The 22,735-nt window shown below is 45.4% G+C and overlaps 1 protein-coding gene across 2 annotated transcripts in view; it reads right to left on the minus strand.

Annotated features, from left to right (window-relative positions):
* Positions 1-22,735, minus strand: part of LOC109883683 (protein Jumonji-like) — a 109,488-nt gene that overhangs the window by 41,202 nt on the left and 45,551 nt on the right. For both annotated transcript variants that reach the window (XM_031812042.1, XM_031812041.1), the window contains exons 3-4: positions 17,319-17,463; positions 15,160-15,332 (exon numbers count right to left, since the gene is read on the minus strand). In XM_031812042.1, coding sequence (XP_031667902.1) covers positions 15,160-15,332; positions 17,319-17,463 — 318 coding nt within the window. The remainder of the gene's footprint in view (positions 1-15,159; positions 15,333-17,318; positions 17,464-22,735) is intronic.

Genomic DNA, 22,735 nt, shown 5'->3' on the forward strand with positions numbered 1-22,735 from the left:
ATCATGATAATATAGTTGAATGGGAGAGAAAAACGCTGAGCTTTAATGCCAGTCTGCATTTGTACTGCTTTCCATAGTGCTACATGTTGAAGTATGACACTTGACATAAGACTAGTCTGAGCAGCAAGTGGGCAGGTCTTTGCTGTTCCTGGTGGTATGTGAGCTGGTTGGTAATGTAGTGTGCTGTGAGTGTGAGCTGGTTGGTAATGTAGTGTACTGTGAGTGTGAGCTGGTTGGTATTGTAGTGTACTGTGAACTGGTTGGTAATGTAGTGTACTGTGAGTGTGAGCTGGTTGGTATTATAGTGTACTGTGAGTGTGAGCTGGTTGGTATTGTAGTGTACTGTGAGTTGGTGGGTATTGTAGTGTACTGTGAGTGTGAGCTGGTTGGTATTGTAGTGTACTGTGAGCTGGTGGGTATTGTAGTATACTGTGAGTGTGAGCTGGTTGGTATTGTAGTGTACTGTGAGTTGGTTGGTAATGTAGTGTACTGTGAGTGTGAGCTGGTTGGTATTGTAGTGTACTGTGAGCTGGTTGGTATTATAGTGTACTGTGAGTGTGAGCTGGTTGGTATTGTAGTATACTGTGAGCTGGTTGGTATTGTAGTATACTGTGAGCTGGTTGGTATGGTAGTATACTGTGAGCTGGTTGGTATTGTAGTATACTGTGAGCTGGTTGGTATTGTAGTGTACTGTGAGTGTGAGCTGGTTGGTATTGTAGTATACTGTGAGCTGGTTGGTATTGTAGTATACTGTGAGCTGGTTGGTATTGTAGTATACTGTGAGCTGGTTGGTATTGTAGTGTACTGTGAGTGTGAGCTGGTTGGTATTGTAGTGTACTGTGAGTGCGAGCTGGTTGGTATTGTAGTGTACTATGAGCTGGTTGGTAGTGTAGTGTACTGTGAGCTGGTTGGTATTATAGTATAGTGTGAGTGTGAGCTGGTTGGTATTGTAGTGTACTGTGAGTGTGCGATGGTTGGTATTGTAGTGTACTGTGAGTGTGAGCTAGTTGGTATTGTAGTGTACTGTGAGTGTGAGCTGGTTGGTATTGTAGTGTACTGTGAGTGTGAGCTAGTTGGTATTGTAGTGTACTGTGAGTGTGAGCTGTTTGGTATTGTAGTGTACTGTGAGCTGGTTGGTATTATAGTGTACTGTGAGTGTTAGCTGGTTGGAATTGTAGTATACTGTGAGCTGGTTGGTATTGTAGTGTTCTGTGAGCTGGTTGGTATTGTAGTGTACTGTGAGCTGGTTGGTAATATAGTATACTGTGAGCTGGTTGGTATTGTAGTATACTGTGAGCTGGTTGGTATTGTAGTATACTGTGAGCTGGTTGGTATTGTAGTGTACTGTGAGTGTGAGCTGGTTGGTATTGTAGTGTACTGTGAGTGTGAGCTGGTTGGTATTGTAGTGTACTATGAGCTGGTTGGTAGTGTAGTGTACTGTGAGCTGGTTGGTATTATAGTATAGTGTGAGTGTGAGCTGGTTGGTATTGTAGTGTACTGTGAGTGTGCGATGGTTGGTATTGTAGTGTACTGTGAGTGTGAGCTAGTTGGTATTGTAGTGTACTGTGAGTGTGAGCTGGTTGGTATTGTAGTGTACTGTGAGTGTGAGCTAGTTGGTATTGTAGTGTACTGTGAGTGTGAGCTGTTTGGTATTGTAGTGTACTGTGAGCTGGTTGGTATTATAGTGTACTGTGAGTGTTAGCTGGTTGGAATTGTAGTATACTGTGAGCTGGTTGGTATTGTAGTGTTCTGTGAGCTGGTTGGTATTGTAGTGTACTGTGAGCTGGTTGGTATTATAGTATACTGTGAGCTGGTTGGTATTATAGTATACTGTGAGCTGGTTGGTATTGTAGTGTACTGTGAGCTGGTTGGTATTGTAGTGTTCTGTGAGCTGGTTGGTATTGTAGTGTACTGTGAGCTGGTTGGTATTGTAGTGTACTGTGAGCTGGTTGGTATTGTAGTGTACTGTGAGTGTGAGCTGGTTGGTATTGTAGTGTACTGTGAGTGCGAGCTGGTTGGTATTGTAGTGTACTATGAGCTGGTTGGTAGTGTAGTGTACTGTGAGCTGGTTGGTATTATAGTATAGTGTGAGTGTGAGCTGGTTGGTATTGTAGTGTACTGTGAGTGTGCGATGGTTGGTATTGTAGTGTACTGTGAGTGTGAGCTGGTTGGTATTGTAGTGTACTGTGACTGTGAGCTGGTTTGTATTGTAGTGTACTGTGATTTGGTTGGTATTGTAGTGTACTGTGAGCTGGTTGGTATTGTAGTGTACTGTGAGCTGGTTGGTATTGTAGTGTAATGTGAGCTGGTTGGTAGTGTAGTGTACTGTGAGCTGGTTGGTATTATAGTATACTGTGAGCTGGTTGGTATTATAGTATACTGTGAGCTGGTTGGTATTGTAGTGTACTGTGAGCTGGTTGGTATTGTAGTGTTCTGTGAGCTGGTTGGTATTGTAGTGTACTGTGAGCTGGTTGGTATTGTAGTGTACTGTGAGCTGGTTGGTATTGTAGTGTACTGTGAGTGCGAGCTGGTTGGTATTGTAGTGTACTATGAGCTGGTTGGTAGTGTAGTGTACTGTGAGCTGGTTGGTATTATAGTATAGTGTGAGTGTGAGCTGGTTGGTATTGTAGTGTACTGTGAGTGTGCGATGGTTGGTATTGTAGTGTACTGTGAGTGTGAGCTAGTTGGTATTGTAGTGTACTGTGAGTGTGAGCTGGTTGGTATTGTAGTGTACTGTGAGTGTGAGCTAGTTGGTATTGTAGTGTACTGTGAGTGTGAGCTGTTTGGTATTGTAGTGTACTGTGAGCTGGTTGGTATTATAGTGTACTGTGAGTGTTAGCTGGTTGGAATTGTAGTATACTGTGAGCCGGTTGGTATTGTAGTGTTCTGTGAGCTGGTTGGTATTGTAGTGTACTGTGAGCTGGTTGGTATTATAGTATACTGTGAGCTGGTTGGTATTATAGTATACTGTGAGCTGGTTGGTATTGTAGTGTACTGTGAGCTGGTTGGTATTGTAGTGTTCTGTGAGCTGGTTGGTATTGTAGTGTACTGTGAGCTGGTTGGTATTGTAGTGTACTGTGAGCTGGTTGGTATTATAGTATACTGTTAGCTCGTTGGTATTGTAATGTACTGAGAGCTGGTTGGTATTGTAGTGTACTGTGAGTGTGAGCTGGTTGATATTGTAGTGTACTGTGAGCTGGTTGGTAATATAGTGTATTGTGAGTGTGAGCTGGTTGGTATTGTAGTGTACAGTGAGTGTGAGGTGGTTGGTATTGTAGTGTACTGTGAGCTGGTTCGTTCTGTAGTGTACTGTGAGCTGGTTGGTATTGTAATGTACTGTGAGCTGGTTGGTATTGTAGTGTACTGTGAGCTGGTTGGTATTGTAGTGTACTGTGAGTGTGAGCTGGTTGGTATTGTAGTGTACTATGAGCTGGTTGGTAGTGTAGTGTACTGTGAGCTGGTTGGTATTGTAGTATACTGTGAGCTGTGAGCTGGTTGGTAATGTAGTGTACTGTGAGTGTGAGCTGGTTGGTATTGTAGTGTACTGTGACTGTGAGCTGGTTTGTATTGTAGTGTACTGTGATTTGGTTGGTATTGTAGTGTACTGTGAGCTGGTTGGTATTGTAGTGTACTGTGAGCTGGTTGGTATTGTAGTGTAATGTGAGCTGGTTGGTAGTGTAGTGTACTGTGAGCTGGTTGGTATTGTAGTGTACTGTGAGCTGGTTGTTACTGTAGTGTAATGTGAGCTGTGAACTGGTTGTTACTGTAGTGTACTGTGAGTTGGTTGGTATTATAGTGTACTGTGAGCTGGTTGGTAGTGTAGTGTACTGTGAGATGGTTGGTATTGTAGTGTAATGTGAGCTGGTTGGTATTATAGGTTACTGTGAGCTGGTTGGTATTGTAGTGTACTGTGAGCTGGTTGGTATTATAGTGTACTGTGAGCTGGTTGGTACTTTAGTGTACTATGAGCTGGTTGGTATTGTAGTGTACTGTGAGCTGGTTGGTATTGTAGTGTAATGTGAGCTGGTTGGTATTATAGTATACTGTTAGCTCGTTGGTATTGTAGTGTACTGAGAGCTGGTTGGTATTGTAGTGTACTGTGAGTGTGAGCTGGTTGATATTGTAGTGTACTGTGAGCTGGTTGGTATTATAGTGTATTGTGAGTGTGAGCTGGTTGGTATTGTAGTGTACTGTGAGTGTGAGGTGGTTGGTATTGTAGTGTACTGTGAGCTGGTTCATTCTGTAGTGTACTGTGAGCTGGTTGGTATTGTAATGTACTGTGAGCTGGTTGGTATTGTAGTGTACTGTGAGCTGGTTGGTATTCTAGTGTACTGTGAGTGTGAGCTGGTTGGTATTGTAGTGTACTGTGAGCTGGTTGGTAGTGTAGTGTACTGTGAGCTGGTTGGTATTGTAATATACTGTGAGCTGTGAGCTGGTTGGTAATGTAGTGTACTGTGAGTGTGAGCTGGTTGGTATTGTAGTGTACTGTGACTGTGAGCTGGTTTGTATTGTAGTGTACTGTGATTTGGTTGGTATTGTAGTGTACTGTGAGCTGGTTGGTATTGTAGTGTACTGTGAGCTGGTTGGTATTGTAGTGTAATGTGAGCTGGTTGGTAGTGTAGTGTACTGTGAGCTGGTTGGTATTGTAGTGTACTGTGAGCTGGTTGTTACTGTAGTGTAATGTGAGCTGTGAGCTGGTTGTTACTGTAGTGTACTGTGAGTTGGTTGGTATTATAGTGTACTGTGAGCTGGTTGGTAGTGTAGTGTACTGTGAGATGGTTGGTATTGTAGTATATTTTGATCTGGTTGGTATTATAGGTTACTGTGAGCTGGTTGGTATTGTAGTGTACTGTGATCTGGTTGGTATTATAGTGTACTGTGAGTATGAGGTGGTTGGTATTGTAGTGTACTGTGAGATGGTTGGTTCTGTAGTGTACTGTGAGCTGGTTGGTATTGTAATGTACTGTGAGCTGGTTGGTATTGTAGTGTACTGTGAGCTGGTTGGTATTGTAGTGTACTGTGAGCTGGTTGGTATTGTAGTGTACTGTGAGTGTGAGCTGGTTGGTATTGTAGTGTACTGTGAGTGTGAGCTGGTTGGTATTATAGTGTACTATGAGCTGGTTGGTAGTGTAGTGTACTGTGAGCTGGTTGGTATTGTAGTATACTGTGAGCTGTGAGCTGGTTGGTAATGTAGTGTACTGTGAGTGTGAGCTGGTTGGTATTGTAGTGTACTGTGAGCTGGTTGGTATTATAGTGTACTGTGAGTGTTAGCTGGTTGGAATTGTAGTATACTGTGAGCTGGTTGGTATTGTAGTGTTCTGTGAGCTGGTTGGTATTGTAGTGTACTGTGAGCTGGTTGGTATTATAGTATACTGTGAGCTGGTTGGTATTATAGTATACTGTGAGCTCGTTGGTATTGTAATGTACTGTGAGATGGTTGGAATTGTAGTGTACTGTGAGCTGGTTGGTATTGTAGTGTACTGTGAGCTGGTTGGTATTATAGTATACTGTGAGCTGGTTGGTATTGTAGTGTTCTGTGAGCTGGTTGGTATTGTAGTGTACTGTGAGGTGGTTGGTATTGTAGTGTACTGCGAGCTGGTTGGTATTATAGTGTTCTGTGAGCTGGTTGGTATTGTAGTGTACTGTGAGCTGGTTGGTATTATAGTATACTGTGAGCTGGTTGGTATTATAGTGTTCTGTGAGCTGGTTGGTATTGTAGTGTACTGTGAGCTGGTTGGTATTATAGTATACTGTTAGCTCGTTGGTAGTGTACTGTACTGAGAGCTGGTTGGTATTGTAGTGTACTGTGAGTGTGAGATGGTTGATATTGTAGTGTACTGTGAGCTGGTTGGTATTATAGTGTATTGTGAGTGTGAGCTGGTTGGTATTGTAGTGTACTGTGAGTGTGAGGTGGTTGGCATTGTAGTGTACTGTGAGCTGGTTGGTTCTGTAGTGTACTGTGAGCTGGTTGGTATTGTAATGTACTGTGAGCTGGTTGGTATTGTAGTGTACTGTGAGCTGGTTGGTATTGTAGTGTACTGTGAGTGTGAGCTGGTTGGTATTGTAGTGTACTGTGAGCTGGTTGGTATTATTGTATACTGTTAGCTCGTTGGTATTGTAATGTACTGAGAGCTGGTTGGTATTGTAGTGTACTGTGAGTGTGAGCTGGTTGATATTGTAGTGTACTGTGAGCTGGTTGGTATTATAGTGTATTGTGAGTGTGAGCTGGTTGGTATTGTAGTGTACTATGAGTGTGAGGTGGTTGGTATTGTAGTGTACTGTGAGCTGGTTCGTTCTGTAGTGTACTGTGAGCTGGTTGGTATAGTAATGTACTGTGAGCTGGTTGGTATTGTAGGGTACTGTGAGCTGGTTGGTATTGTAGTGTACTGTGAGTGTGAGCTGGTTGGTATTGTAGTGTACTGTGAGCTGGTTGGTATTGTAGTGTACTGTGAGTGTGAGCTGGTTGGTATTGTAGTGTACTGTGACTGTGAGCTGGTTGGTATTGTAGTGTACTGTGAGCTGGTTGGTATTGTAGTGTAATGTGAGCTGGTTGGTAGTGTAGTGTACTGTGAGATGGTTGGTATTGTAGTGTACTGTGAGCTGGTTGGTATTGTAATGTACTGAGAGCTGGTTAGTATTGTAGTGTACTGTGAGTGTGAGCTGGTTGTTACTGTAGTGTACTGTGAGTTGGTTGGTATTATAGTGTACTGTGAGCTGGTTGGTATTGTAGTATATTTTGATCTGGTTGGTATTATAGGTTACTGTGTGCTGGTTGGTATTGTAGTGTACTGTGAGCTGGTTGGTATTATAGTGTACTGTGAGCTGGTTGGTACTTTAGTGTACTATGAGCTGGTTGGTATTGTAGTGTACTGTGAGCTGGTTGGTATTGTAGTGTACTGTGAGCTGGTTGGTATTATAGTGTACTGTGAGCTGGTTGGTATTGTAGTGTACTGTGAGCTGGTTGGTACTGTAGTGTACTGTGAGCTGGTTGGTATTGTAGTATACTGTGAGCTGGTTGGTATTGTAGTATACTGTGAGTGTTAGCTGGTTGGAATTGTAGTATACTGTGAGCTGGTTGGAATTGTAGTATACTGTGAGCTGGTTGGTATTGTAGTGTTTTGTGAGCTGGTTGGTATTGTAGTGTACTGTGAGCTGGTTGGTATTATAGTATACTGTGAGCTGGTTGGTATTGTAGTGTTCTGTGAGCTGGTTGGTATTGTAGCGTACTGTGAGCTGGTTGGTATTATAGTATACTGTGAGCTGGTGGGTATTGTAATGTACTGAGAGCTGGTTGGTATTGTAGTGTACTGTGAGTGTGAGCTGGTTGATATTGTAGTGTACTGTGAGCTGGTTGGTATTATAGTGTATTGTGAGTGTGAGCTGGTTGGTATTGTAGTGTACTGTGAGTATGAGGTGGTTGGTATTGTAGTGTACTGTGAGATGGTTGGTTCTGTAGTGTACTGTGAGTGTGAGCTGGTTGGTATTGTAGTGTACTGTGAGTATGAGGTGGTTGGTATTGTAGTGTACTGTGAGCTGGTTGGTATTGTAGTGTACTGTGAGTGTGAGCTGGTTGGTATTGTAGTATACTGTGAGTGTGAGCTGGTTGGTATTATAGTGTACTATGAGCTGGTTGGTAGTGTAGTGTACTGTGAGCTGGTTGGTATTGTAGTATACTGTGAGCTGTGAGCTGGTTGGTGATGTAGTGTAATTTGAGTGTGAGCTGGTTGGTATTGTAGTGTACTGTGAGCTGGTTGGTATTATAGTGTACTGTGAGTGTTAGCTGGTTGGAATTGTAGTATACTGTGAGCTGGTTGGTATTGTAGTGTTCTGTGAGCTGGTTGGTATTGTAGTGTACTGTGAGCTGGTTGGTATTATAGTATACTGTGAGCTGGTTGGTATTGTAGTGTACTGTGAGCTGGTTGGTATTGTAGTGTACTGTGAGCTGGTTGGTATTGTAGTGTACTGTGAGCTGGTTCGTACTGTAGTGTACTGTGAGCTGGTTGGTATTGTAGTGTACTGTGAGCTGGTTCGTACTGTAGTGTACTGTGAGCTGGTTGGTACTGTAGTGTACTGTGAGCTGGTTGGTACTGTAGTGTACTGTGAGCTGGTTGGTACTGTAGTGTACTGTGAGCTGGTTGGTACTGTAGTGTAACGTTGTGTGGGCCACTGACTGTAAGTGATTTATTAGCCGGTTGACTGGGTTCTCCGTCTCCCTGCCACAGGAAAGGCTAATATATTCTACAGGCCTTTAGGCTATAGGCTTATTCTGTCTACGTCCCAAATGGTGCACATCCTTTGTAGTGCACTACTTTTGAACAGGACCCATACGGCTCTGGTGAAAAGTAGTGCACCACATAGGGAATAGCTGCTAATAAAGCTGGTGGTTTTCTTCCCTTTTCCTCTATAATAAATGAGTATATAGTGTTACAGGAAACACATTATTACTCCAATAATGCAAATAAAGACACATTATTTACCAACGGTAAAGTACAGCAGGACTCATTCATTCACTTCCTGGTCTACAACGGTGGTGTGTTACATGTACCTGGTCTACAATAGTGTTTTTTGCTAGATGTAACTAACCTTGGTGGTGCCCTGAGGAGTGTCTTGAAGTTAAATGTAGAGTAAACTAGTGTTAGATTCAGATGGACCAAAAGGGCAGAATGGAAAATGTGACATAGGTAAGGGATCTTTAGTCATTTTCTGTTCCATTTCCTGACGATTGTACATATGTTGAATCACCACCGTTTGTCGACACCCAGCAGGTGATGTGCAGTGCAGAGCTGTCATTCGTTATAGTATGTCTTGTCCTTAACTGCTCTGTGGAAGAGCTTTGGTTTTCTTGTCAACAGAGGCTTAACAACCCAGCAGGGGTCTATAACATAACGGGTTTGTCAATCAGTCAGCCAGCCAGCCAGCTAGCCATTCAGTCCGCCAGCCAGTCAGCCATTCAGTTCACCAGTCCGCATGGTCAGCCAGACAGCCAGCCAGTCTGTCTCCCAGTCAGCCATTCAGTCCACCAGCCAGCCAGCCAGCCAGCTAGCCATTCAGTCCGCCAGCCAGTCAGCCAGCCAGTCTGTCTCCCAGTCAGCCATTCAGTCCGCCAGCCAGTCAGCCAGCCAGTCTGTCTCCCAGTCAGCCAGCCAGTCAGCCATTCAGTTCCCCAGTCCGCATGGTCAGCCAGACAGCCAGCCAGTCTGTCTCCCAGTCAGCCAGTCTGTCTCCCAGTCAGCCATTCAGCCAGTCTGTCTCCCAGTCAGCCAGCCAGTCTGTCTCCCAGTCAGCCAGCCAGTCAGCCATTCAGTTCACCAGTCCGCATGGTCAGCCAGACAGCCAGTCAGTCTGTCTCCCAGTCAGCCAGCCAGTCAGCCATTCAGCCAGTCTGTCTCCCAGTCAGCCATTCAGCCAGTCTGTCTCCCAGTCAGCCAGCCAGTCAGTTCACCAGTCCGCATGGTCAGCCAGACAGCCAGTCAGGCAGCCAGTCAGGTACACTAATTCACCAGGGCTCAGAGGGAGACAGGCAGAAGAGAAAGGCTGGTTTGTTTACAGCAGCAGTCTGTTTGTCAGTCTGTCTCAGGAGAGCTCCTCTAACAGGCCTGCTGTTTCCTGGCTGCCTAGAGATCTGATAACAGGCCTGCTGTCTCCATGAATACACAGCAGGGTTTGTTACACAGTGTACTGTGACTATACAAGTGTGAAGATGCTCTTTCTGCACAAGAGAGATTTGCTTATTTGCTCATGGTGGCGCAATGCGCAGGTTGACAGGATGCCATAGCTCTCTGTTGTTCATGACAGATAGTATAATAGGTTAATAAATAAACTATTTTCTTCCTCACAACAATGATGTGAAAGTAGACTACACTGGGGGATAAATCATATCTATTTCCTACATCCTGTCACGCCCTGACCATAGAGAGCTGTTTATTCTCTATGTTGGTTGGGTCGGGGTGTGATTTAGGGTGGGTTATCTAGGGGAATTGTATATCTATGTTGGCTTGCTATGATCCCCAATCAGAGGCAGCTGTTAATCATTGTCTCTGGTTGGGGATCATATTTAGGTAGCCATTTTCCCCATTGTGATTTGTGGGATCTTGACTATGTTTGTGTGTAGTTGCTTTCTGCACTGCATGTAGCTTCACGGTTCGTTTATTCGCTTGATTGTTTTTTGTGCTTTAAGTTTCTCTTCTAAATAAAAGGATGGAAACATCCCACGCTGCATCTTGGTCCACTCATTTCAACGACCGTGACACATCCGACCTGTGACTGGGAGTCCCACAGGGTGGCGCACAGCATCGTCCGGGTTTGGCCGGGGTAGGCCGTCATTGTAAATAATAATTTGTTCTTAACTGACTTGCCTAGTTAAATAAAGGTTAAATAAAGGTTAAATTTAAAAAATACAGCGAATACAGAGTTCTGGTGTCTTCAGGATTCTACTGTCATGTATGTTCTCCTACAGTCAGTTTGTACACATCACAATATCTCAGGCCTGGATTATGTTCCGTGTTATTTGATAGATGACTTAGTGAAAATCACTACACAATACTGTACATGCAGCCTATGCATTTGACTGAGTGTATTCGATTGAACATCTATCAAATGGAGATTGATTCATATTCTGACTTGACACGCTCAACATTTAAATGTTTGTTCTTGGATTTTCTGCAGCTTTCCAAGTTAAATAGATGTAAATAAAGGAGCTTTCATCGTGTTTGAAATAACTGACTACTTTTCCCAGCTAGACTTTTAGACTGATATCCAGTGAGCATATGAAGTCATGTCTGTGTGAAAGATCAGCTGTTCGGTTGGAAAGCACTGCTTTAAAACACAACGACTACATTCCAAATGGCACCCTATTCCCTATATAGTGCACTAGTCAGAAGTAGTATATAGGGAAAAAGGTGCAATTTGGGACGCAACCCAACAGCTAGTGCTGCTGCTGGTCCATTGACACTTCACTACTATACTGTTCCATTGACACCACTACTATACTGTTCCATTGACACTCCACTACTATACTGTTCCATTGACACTCCACTACTATACTGTTCCATTGACACTCCACTACTATACTGTTCCATTGACACCACTACTATACTGTTCCATTGACACTCCACTACTATACTGTTCCATTGACACTCCACTACTATACTGTTCCATTGACACTCCACTACTATACTGTTCCATTGACACTCCACTATTATACTGTTCCATTGACACCACTACTATACTGTTCCATTGACACCACTACTATACTGTTCCATTGACACTCCACTACTATACTGTTCCATTGACACCACTACTATACTGTTCCATTGACACTCCACTACTATTCTGTTCCATTGACACCACTACTATACTGTTCCATTGACACTCCACTACTATACTGTTCCATGGACACTCCACTACTATACTGTTCCATTGACACCACTACTATACTGTTCCATTGACACCACTACTATACTGTTCCATTGACACCACTACTATACTGTTCCATTGCCACTCCACTACTATACTGTTCCATTGACACCACTACTATACTGTTCCATTGACACCACTACTATACTGTTCCATTGACACCACTACTATACTGTTCCATTGACACCACTACTATACTGTTCCATTGACACCACTACTATACTGTTCCATTGACACCACTACTATACTGTTCCATTGACACTCCATTGCTATACTGCTCCATTGACACCACTACTATACTGTTCCATGGACACTCCACTACTATACTGTTCCATTGACACCACTACTATACTGTTCCATTGACACCACTACTATACTGTTCCATTGACACTCCACTACTATACTGTTCCATTGACACCACTACTATACTGTTCCATTGACACTCCATTGCTATACTGCTCCATTGACACCACTACTATACTGTTCCATGGACACTCCACTACTATACTGTTCCATTGACACCACTACTATACTGTTCCATTGACACCACTACTATACTGTTCCATTGACACCACTACTATACTGTTCCATTGACACCACTACTATACTGTTCCATTGACACCACTACTATACTGTTCCATTGACACCACTACTATACTGTTCCATTGACACACCACGACTATACTGTTCCATTGACACTCCACTACTATACTGTTCCATTGACACCACTACTATACTGTTCCATTGACACTCCACTACTATACTGTTCCATTGACACTCCACTACTATACTGCTCCATTGACACCACTACTATACTGTTCCATTGACACTCCACTACTATACTGTTCCATTGACACCACTACTATACTGTTCCATTAACACCACTACTATACTGTTCCATTGACACTCCACTACTATACTGTTCCATTGACACTCCACTACTATACTGTTCCATTGACACCACTACTATAGTGTTCCATTGACACCACTACTATACTGTTCCATTGACACCATTACTATACTGTTCCATTGACACTACTACTATACTGTTCCATTGACACCACTACTATACTGTTCCATTAACACCACTACTATACTGCTCCATTGACACCACTGCTATACTGTTCCATTGACACTCCACTACTATACTGTTCCATTGACACCACTGCTATACTGTTCCATTGACACCACTACTATACTGTTCCATTGACACCACTGCTATACTGTTCCATTGACACCACTACTATACTGTTCCATTGACACCATTACTATACTGTTCCATTGACACTCCACTACTATACTGTTCCATTGACACTACTACTATACTGTTCCATTGACACCACTGCTATACTGTTCCATTGACACCACTACTATACTGTTCCATTGACACCACTACTATACTGTTCCATTGACACCACTACTATACTGTTCCATTAACACTCCACTACTATACTATTCCATTGACACTCCACTACTATACTGTTCCATTGACACTCCACTACTATACTGTTCCATTAACACCACTACTATACTGTTCCATTGACACCACTGCTATACTGTTCCATTGACACTCCACTACTATACTGTTCCATTGACACCACTGCTATACTGTTCCATTGACACTCCACTACTATACTGTTCCATTGACACCACTACTATACTGTTCCATTGACACCACTGCTATACTGACAAGTTACAGAGATAGAGACACAGATCAGCATGAATGTATTCTCTGATTTGGTACGTAAGTTTCAGTGTTTGTCTGGCTATTCCAACCCCTTCATCACTAGATGAATAAGATAAGACACTGAGACATATTCAAGGCTGTCTGGAACCTGAAGCTGTCACTAACTTTTTCAGGGGGAAAAGAGATTTGTGTTTGAGGTTGAGGTTGAGGTTAGGAGGAAGCCAACCCACAGTATAATGGACTGTAATTCAGATCCACCCTGGGACTGGAGCCAGACCAGACACTCTAAATACTTAGCCCAGTTACAGGCCACTTAAAGGGAACACCATCATAAAACCAGAACTGTGTCCCTAGTGGCACCCTATTCCCTACATAGCGCACTACTTACTGCGTTAGCCTATGACATTGAAGCATTACTTCCTCGTGAGCTCGTGTTCCGCATTCGACCAATAAGCTTACACGACAGGTTGCCAAGTCAGCCCACGACTAAAACTGTTGAACACGTGTACCATCCACTTCACAGTAGTACATGAGGGAACACACACACACACACACACACACACACACACACACACACACACACACACACACACACACACACACACACAGCACTTCAACACATAACTGAACTTTGCAATCCAAATGTGTTAATTTGTGTAAAATGGGATTGGACATGAAAGTGCACAGAATGTCACACCTTGATCTGTTTTTCACCTGTCTTGTGCTTGTCTCCACCCCCTACCAAGTGTCTCTGAGGTCTCCACCCCCTACCAGGTGTCTCCGAGGTCTCCACCCCCTACCAGGTGTCTCCGAGGAGGTCTCCACCCCCTACCAGGTGTCTCCGAGGAGGTCTCCAACCCCTACCAGGTGTCTCCGAGGAGGTCTCCACCCCCTACCAGGTGTCTCCGAGGAGGTCTCCACCCCCTACCAGGTGTCTCCGAGGAGGTCTCCAACCCCTACCAGGTGTCTCCGAGGAGGTCTCCACCCCCTAACAGGTGTCTCCGAGGAGGTCTCCACCCCCTACCAGGTGTCTCCGAGGAGGTCTCCACCCCTACCAGGTGTCTCCGAGGAGGTCTCCACCCCCTACCAGGTGTCTCCGAGGAGGTCTCCACCCCCTACCAGGTGTCTCCGAGGAGGACTCCACCCCCTACCAGGTGTCTCTGAGGAGGTCTCCACCCCCTACCAGGTGTCTCCGAGGAGGTCTCCACCCCCTACCAGGTGTCTCTGAGGAGGTCTCCACCCCCTACCAGGTGTCTCCGAGGAGGTCTCCACCCCCTACCAGGTGTCTCCGAGGAGGACTCCACCCCCTACCAGGTGTCTCTGAGGACGTCTCCACCCCCTACCAGGTGTCTCCGAGGAGGTCTCCACCCCCTACCAGGTGTCTCCGAGGAGGTCTCCACCCCCTACCAGGTGTCTCCGAGGAGGTCTCCACCCCCTACCAGGTGTCTCCGAGGAGGTCTCCACCCCCTACCAGGTGTCTCCGAGGAGGTCTCCACCCCCTACCAGGTGTCTCCGAGGAGGTCTCCACCCCCTACCAGGTGTCTCCGAGGAGGTCTCCACCCCCTACCAGGTGTCTCCGAGGAGGTCTCCACCCCCTACCAGGTGTCTCCGAGGAGGTCTCCATTATCTCCTGTCTATTTATTGCTGCGTTTTCTGTTTGTCTGTTGCCAGTTCGTCTTGTCCTGTCAAGTCCTACCAGCGTGTTCCCTGTGTTTTCCTGTGCTCTAGTTTTTTGTTTCTCCTAGTCTTCCCAGTTCTGACATGTCTGCCTATCATGACCCTGATCATGCCTGTTGTCCTGTACCTGTCTGACTCTGATTTGGATTAGGACTCTTTGCCTGTCTTGACTTACCTTTCCTCTGCCCCTTGTTCTATAATAAACTCTGAGACTCGTACTATCCGCCTCATGTGTCTGTATCTGGGTCTTAGTCTGAGCCGTGACACAGAAGCCCTTTATATTGTGGTAGGTCTCCCTTGTAAAAGAGCTATTCTGACCTCTACAGAACTTCCTGGATAAATCAAAGTTCCATAAAAACTAAAGGTTGCAGGCCACTCACCTCGTAAACAGAGGAAGGTGAGGAAGTCCTCGGTCTTGGGCTTGCGTCTGGTGAGGTCGCTGAGGGGAGAGGTGGGGCTGGGGGGCAAGAGGGTCTCAGACAGCTTGATCGGTGTGGCACTGGGGGAGCTGGGCTGAGACTGGGCAAACTTCCTCTGAGCCTGCAGCCGTGGTCTGGCAAGGGAGAGAAGAGACATTTTCACATTTACATTCTATGGGCCCTGGTAGTAAACTAGTGCACTGAATAGGGTATCATTTGGGACTCAGGTTAAGAAGAGATGAGACAGATATCAATATTACCCAATTACAAATATCCAACTGATTCATTGGGCCAATAAATGGAAGTAATTAGAATATTCCCACCTTCAGTTGATAACCGGTGTCTGTAAGTAGCCTCACTACTTTTATAGCCTCGCTACTGTAAATAGCCTGTCTTTTTAATGTTGTTTAATTTCTTTACTTACCTATTGTTCACCTAATACCCTTTTTGCAGGTTAGAGCCTGTAAGTAAGCATTTCACTGTAAGGTCTACTACACCTGTTGTATTCAGCGCACGTGACAAATAAACTTTGATTTGATTTGCTCTCCCTCTTTTCAGTTGATAAGCTCGCTCTCTCTCTCTTCAGTTGATAAGCTCGCTCTCTCTCTCTTCAGTTGATAAGCCCTCTCTCTCGCTCTTCAGTTGATAAGCTCTCTCTCTCGCTCTTCAGTTGATAAGCTCTCTCTCTCTCTCTTCAGTTGATAAGCTCTCTCTCTCTCTCTCTTCAGTTGATAAGCTCTCTCTCTTCAGTTGATAAGCTCTCTCCTCTCTCTCTTCAGTTGATAAGCTCTCTCTCTCGCTCTTCAGTTGATAAGCTCTCTCTCTCTCTCTTCAGTTGATAAGCTCTCTCTCTCTCTCTCTTCAGTTGATAAGCTCTCTCCTCTCTCTCTCTCTCTCTTCAGTTGATAAGCTCTCTCTCTCTCTCTCTTCAGTTGATAAGCTCTCTCTCTCTCTCTCTCTTCAGTTGATAAGCTCTCTCTCTCTCTCTCTCTCTCTTCAGTTGATAAGCTCTCTCTCTCTCTCTCTTCAGTTGATAAGCTCTCTCCTCTCTCTCTCTCTCTCTTCAGTTGATAAGCTCTCTCTCTCTCTCTCTTCAGTTGATAAGCTCTCTCTCTCTCTCTCTCTCTCTCTCTTCAGTTGATAAGCTCTCTCCTCTCTCTCTCTCTCTCTTCAGTTGAAAAGCTCTCTCTCTCTCTCTCTTCAGTTGATAAGCTCTCTCCTCTCTCTCTCTCTCTCTCTTCAGTTGATAAGCTCTCTCTCTCTCTCTCTTCAGTTGATAAGCTCTCTCCTCTCTCTCTCTCTCTCTTCAGTTGATAAGCTCTCTCCTCTCTCTCTCTCTCTCTTCAGTTGATAAGCTCTCTCTCTCTCTCTCTTCAGTTGATAAGCTCTCTCTCTCTCTCTTCAGTTGATAAGCTCTCTCTCTCTCTCTTCAGTTGATAAGCTCTCTCTCAGTGATCTCAGCATCTCCTTCCTGACTAAATTAGGTCAATACTAGCCCCAGAGCTCTGGTCAAAAGTAGTGCACTATGCAGGGAATAGGGTGCCATTTGAAACACAGACACTGTCTTTTGGTGGGCTTTGTTTTCAGCACCACAGAAACACAGACTGTCACAAACACTGGCTGTTCTTTTAGATGTCTTTGAATATGATTTAAAACAGTTGTAAAAACATCGGTAGTTGTTTTATTAGATCTGGACTTGGCAGAGTGGAGCAACAGGACAGTTGGCTGTCACACAGCCCGGTCTGATTGGCTGCCAATAGGAGACAGCCGGTGGACAGCAGGAGGACTGTACACTACACAACGTCCCTTCTTACCAGCGCCTCCCTGGTCCAAACAGTAACACAGTGCCCAGACCACAGCAGTCCAATCCTCCTGTTCTCGTACATACTCAGATCACAACACTATAACATATTGCTGTTCTGAGTAAAACAAGCTTTTATTTTGGGTTCTGATAGGGTAAGACTGTTGAGCTAAGCTTATGAGACATTTATAGAGAGAGCTTTATATTATTCAAGAATCAATATATATATCATTCATGTAAGGCCAGAAATATATGTACCAATCCCAGATTGCCCCTTTAACACAGTTGAACCACATTGTAAATACAGGGAGGGGGTCACCTCTTTCTGACTGGATCGTCCCCTGAATACTCGCTGCTGCCATCGTTGCTTTGAGACGAGCAGCGTGAGCACTCAGCTTTACCGTTGACTGCCAGTATCCCTGCCTTTGGTCCTGACCGGCAGCCATGGCTGTGTGGGAAAGAGCCTGTTGGTCAGGGAGAGGGACAATCAATTACAATCAACACTAACTGATATTTCAAAGGTGCAGAATCAAATTCAGTAGCTAGAGCCTCAGCCATGTAACTTGTTTTTAAAAAGAGAAAGTAGGAAAGTGTTAGGGGTGGGATTCAATCCCATGTCGCACACGGCCGTTCCGCTTTGTAACGATGCAAAGTTATATTCCATGACGCAACAGCTTTATCCCAAACCATCAAGCAATCTGGCTTGGCAAGAAAACAGCCTTTTTTACATTCTCATATGTGTTTCTGTTGATTCTAAACAGACAGATGGTGTTACTGAATGTGATTATTGTTTAGCATCTTTTTATCAGTTTCAATACCAATTAAACATTTCTGATGTACTTTTTAAGCACTTGTTTGCTATACTTGGCTGATGCATTTACTACTGTAATAATACTGTCTATAGCCAGCAAACTATCCCAGTTGAACAAAACCAAAAGCCCTGTCATTGTTCATCATTGTTTGGCTCAAAGGCCACATCAGGGTTTTGAAATTCAACTGAGGGACGCATTTTTTAGGGCACCAATTGTTTGTTCAAATCAATTTGCGGGGGCCTCCCAAGCCTAAGGCATTACTACAGACCCAGGTTCTATCCCAGGCCGGTCGTGACTGGGAGACCCATGAGGCGGCGCACAATTGGCCCAGCATCGTCCGGGTTAGGAGAGGTTTAAACAGGCCGAGATTTCCTTGTCCCATCGCGCTCTAGCGACTCCTGTGTCAGGCCGGACACATGCACACTGACATGGTCGCCAGGTGTACGGTGTTTCCTCCGACACATTGGTGCTGCTGGCTTCTGGGTTAAGCAGGCATTGTGTCAAGAAGCAGTGCGGCTTGGTTGGGTCGTGTTTCGGAGGATGCACGGCTCTCGACCTTCGCCTCTACCGGGAGTACTGTACGGGAGTTGCAGCGATGGGACAAGACTGTAACTACCAAACTGGACACAACGGAATTGTGGAGAAAAAAGGGGGCCGGATTGAAGTGCCCGTGGGCCGTACTTTTCCCCCCCTTAAGTTGTTGCCCCCCCTTGTACCTAAGTTGTTGTCCCCCCTTGTACCTAAGTTGTTGTCCCCCGTAAGTCGTTGTCCCCCGTAAGTCGTTGTCCCCCATAAGTCGTTGTCCCCCGTAAGTCGTTGTCCCCTGTAAGTCGTTGTCCCCCCGTAAGTCGTTGTCCCCCATAAGTTGTTGTCCCCCCGTAAGTTGTTGTCCCCACGTAAGTTGTTGTCCCCACGTAAGTTGTTGTCCCCACGTAAGTTGTTGTCCCCCCGTAAGTTGTTGTCCCCCCGTAAGTCGTTGTCCCCCCGTAAGTCGTTGTCCCCGTAAGTTGTTGTCCCCCGTAAGTTGTCGTCCCCCCGTAAGTTGTTGTCCCCCGTAAGTTGTTGCCCCCCGTAAGTTGTTGTCCCCCTTGTACCTAAGTTGTTGTCCCCCCCTTGTACCTAAGTTGTTGCTCCCCCTTGTACCTAAGTTGTTGTCCCCCCCTTGTACCTAAGTTGTTGTCCCCCCCTTGTACCTAAGTTGTTGTCCCCCCCTTGTACCTAAGTTGTTGTCCCCCCCTTGTACCTAAGTTGTTGTCCCCCCCTTGTACCTAAGTTGTTGCTCCCCCTTGTACCTAAGTTGTTGTCCCCCCCTTGTACCTAAGTTGTTGTTCCCCCCTTGTACCTAAGTTGTTGCTCCCCCTTGTACCTAAGTTGTTGATCATTGTTGATCGTTGTTGAGGACATAAATGCATGCAGCGAGCCCAGAAACAGAAGTCGTCCGTCGGTGTTGCTGTACTTTGGTCTGCTCAAAGGACTGTGTCCCAAATGACACCCTATTCCATATTTAGTGCAAGGCCAATATGTCTCTGGTAAAAAAGTAGCGCACTATATAGGGCATAGGGTGCCATTTGTCAGGGAATGGCTCGTTCCTGTACCAGAACACCAGGTACAGCTGGTTATTTGCCTGCAGTCCCATTGATAATGACCTGAGGGACACTGAGCTGAATGTTAGAGCGTTTCAATGCTGTAAGATTGACAATCAGACTGATTCTGTCTGTGTGTGTGTGTGTGTGTGTCTGTGTGTGTGTGTGTGTGTGTGTGTGCGAGTGTGTGTGTGTGTGTGCGTGTGTGCGAGTGTGTGTGTGTGTGTGCGAGTGTGTGTGTGTGTGTGCGAGTGTGTGTGTGTGTGTGTGTGTCTCTCTCTCTGCGCGCACGAGTGCGTGATTGTGTGTGTGTGTGTGTGTGTGTGTGCGTGCGTGCGTAGGAGAGCCCATTAGAGAGAAATGAATCAGACAGGAAGTCCACAGTAAAAGCCACAGAAGGGGGCATTATCCTTACATTATTAGACAGAATGCACTTTACTAACAGACAGTCACTGTAATCATGGCAGAATTATAATATTCCTAATGACCCATTGAACTAGAGAAATAACTGAATTTAGCATGGCACTAGTATAACACTGGCAATGGGGATCTTGCATAGCTTTTGTCCAGAGGATGAATAATGTCTGCATGCCGGTAGTGACTGAGATTTAGGGTTCATCAGCTTATTATGTGCTTCTCCACCTGCATTGCTTGCTGTTTGGGGTTTTAGGCTGGGTTTCTGTACAGCACTTTGAGATATCAGCTGATGTACGAAGGGCTATATAAATACATTTGATTTGATTTGATTTGATTTGATTATGTCTGACAGTTTGTTGATTATGTTTGATATATATTTTATTTGTACCTTTATTTAACTAGGCAAGTTAGATAAGAACAAATTCTTATTTACAATGACGGCCTCACCCTGGTGAAAACACGAACCACGCTGTGCGCCGCCCTATGGGATTCCTAATCACGGCCGGGTTGTGATACAGCCTGGATTCGAACCAGGGTGTCTGTAGTGACGCCTCAAATATTCCTCTGTCTGTAGTGTAAAGGAGCATGCTTCTGTGGCACAGTCGATGGCGCTCTGGGCTTCAGGCCAGAAGGTCGAGGGTTCAAGCTGCTCTCCTCTGCCTGTTTCATTTCGTTGGTGTTACTGAACAAATGATTGGCATCAATCAATCAAATGTCTTTATGAAGCACTTTTTTACATCAGCAGATGTCCCAAAGTGATTATACAGAAACCCAGTCTTAAACACCACACAGCAAGCAATGCAGATGTAGAAGCCCAGTCTTAAACACCACACAGCAAGCAATGCAGATGTAGAAGCCCAGTCTTAAACACCAAACAGCAAGCAATGCAGATGTAGAAGCACGGTGGCTGGGAAAAACTCCCTAGAAAGGCAGGAACCTAGAGAGGAACCAGGCTCTGAGGGGTGGCCAGTCCTCTTCTGGCTGTACCGGGTGGAGATTAGACACCTAGAGAGGAACCAGGCTCTGAGGGGTGGCCAGTCCTCTTCTGGCTGTACCGGGTGGAGATTAGACACCTAGAGAGGAACCAGGCTCTGAGGGGTGGCCAGTCCTCTTCTGGCTGTACCGGGTGGAGATTAGACACCTAGAGAGGAACCAGGCCCTGAGGGGTGGCCAGTCCTCTTCTGGCTGTGCCGGGCGGAGATTAGAAACCTAGAGAGGAACCAGGCTCTGAGGGGTGGCCAGTCCTCTTCTGGCTGTACCGGGTGGAGATTAGAAACCTAGAGAGGAACCAGGCTCTGAGGGGTGGCCAGTCCTCTTCTGGCTGTACCGGGTGGAGATTAGACACCTAGAGAGGAACCAGGCTCTGAGGGGTGGCCAGTCCTCTTCTGGCTGTACCGGGTGGAGATTAGACACCTAGAGAGGAACCAGGCTCTGAGGGGTGGCCAGTCCTCTTCTGGCTGTGCCGGGTGGAGATTAGAAGAGTACAAGTGGATGAGTGAACATGAATAGTGCACATAGGAAAGAGGGAAAAGGAGGAAGTGATTTATACAGAATTCTATTCTAGTCTAGTTTAATCTAATCTAGTCTGCCTTGAGAATTCATCTGAAACATTTGCACTTTTTGAGAATTCAAAAAATATATATTTTAGATATTAGATATTGGTGTGAAAATAGGATATTTTCTGTGCAGGAATGCCATGCGTTGTCTCTTAGTGGTGTTAAAGTGCAGAGAAACACGTTAAGCCAAGAGATAATAATATCCTCCTCCATGCATAGGGAGATTCCTGCTGAGGTTCAGAAGTGGCCTGGAGTGGCACCGTGGAGAGGCTGAGCACAGCACTTCCATATCCTGACTCAAATGCCAATCAGTCACAAACATCAGAAGAGAGTCTAAACAGAAAGTGAACAAAGAGAAAAAGAGGCATGCATCCCAAATGGCACACTATACCCTACATAGTAGAACTCCTTTGGACCAGGGCCCCTAGGGAAAATGGCCTAAATAGGGAGAAGGGTGCCATTTGGGATGCATACAGGGAAAAGAGGAATCCCCCCCCCAGTGTGTCAGTGTGGGTAAACAGCCAGAGAAGACGTGTTACTGTAGAGAAGACGTGTTACTGTAGAGAAGACGTGTTACTGTAGAGAAGACGTGTTACTGTAGAGAAGACGTTTTACTGTAGAGAAGACGTGTTACTGTAGAGAAGACGTGTTACTGTAGAGAAGACGTGTTACTGTAGAGAAGACGTGTTACTGTAGAGAAGACGTTTTACTGTAGAGAAGACGTTTTACTGTAGAGAAGACGTGTTACTGTAGAGAAGACGTGTTACTGTAGAGAAGACGTGTTACTGTAGAGAAGACGTGTTACTGTAGAGAAGACGTGTTACTGTAGAGAAGACGTGTTACTGTAGAGAAGGGAAGCCAGAATGGAAGCATCTACTTGTGTATGCAGTTGGTGGTTGAAGATATCCCTCTAGTGGTGTGGGGGCTGTGCTTTGGCAAAGTGGGTGGGGTTATATCCTTCCTGTTTGGCCCTGTCCGGGGGTGTCCTCGGATGGGGCCACAGTGTCTCCTGACCCCTCCTGTCTCAGCCTCCAGTATTTATGCTGCAGTAGTTTATGTGTCGGGGGGCTGGGGTCAGTTTGTTATATCTGGAGTACTTCTCCTGTCCTATTCGGTGTCCTGTGTGAATCTAAGTGTGCGTTCTCTAATTCTCTCCTTCTCTCTTTCTTTCTCTCTCTCGGAGGACCTGAGCCCTAGGACCATGCCCCAGGACTACCTGACATGATGACTCCTTGCTGTCCCCAGTCCACCTGGCCATGCTGCTGTTCCAGTTTCAACTGACCTGAGCCCTAGGACCATGCCCCAGGACTACCTGACATGATGACTCCTTGCTGTCCCCAGTCTACCTGGCCATGCTGCTGCTCCAGT

The sequence above is a fragment of the Oncorhynchus kisutch genome, unplaced genomic scaffold (assembly GCF_002021735.2).
Source record: "Oncorhynchus kisutch isolate 150728-3 unplaced genomic scaffold, Okis_V2 Okis02a-Okis13b_hom, whole genome shotgun sequence".
Lineage (NCBI taxonomy): Eukaryota > Metazoa > Chordata > Actinopteri > Salmoniformes > Salmonidae > Oncorhynchus > Oncorhynchus kisutch.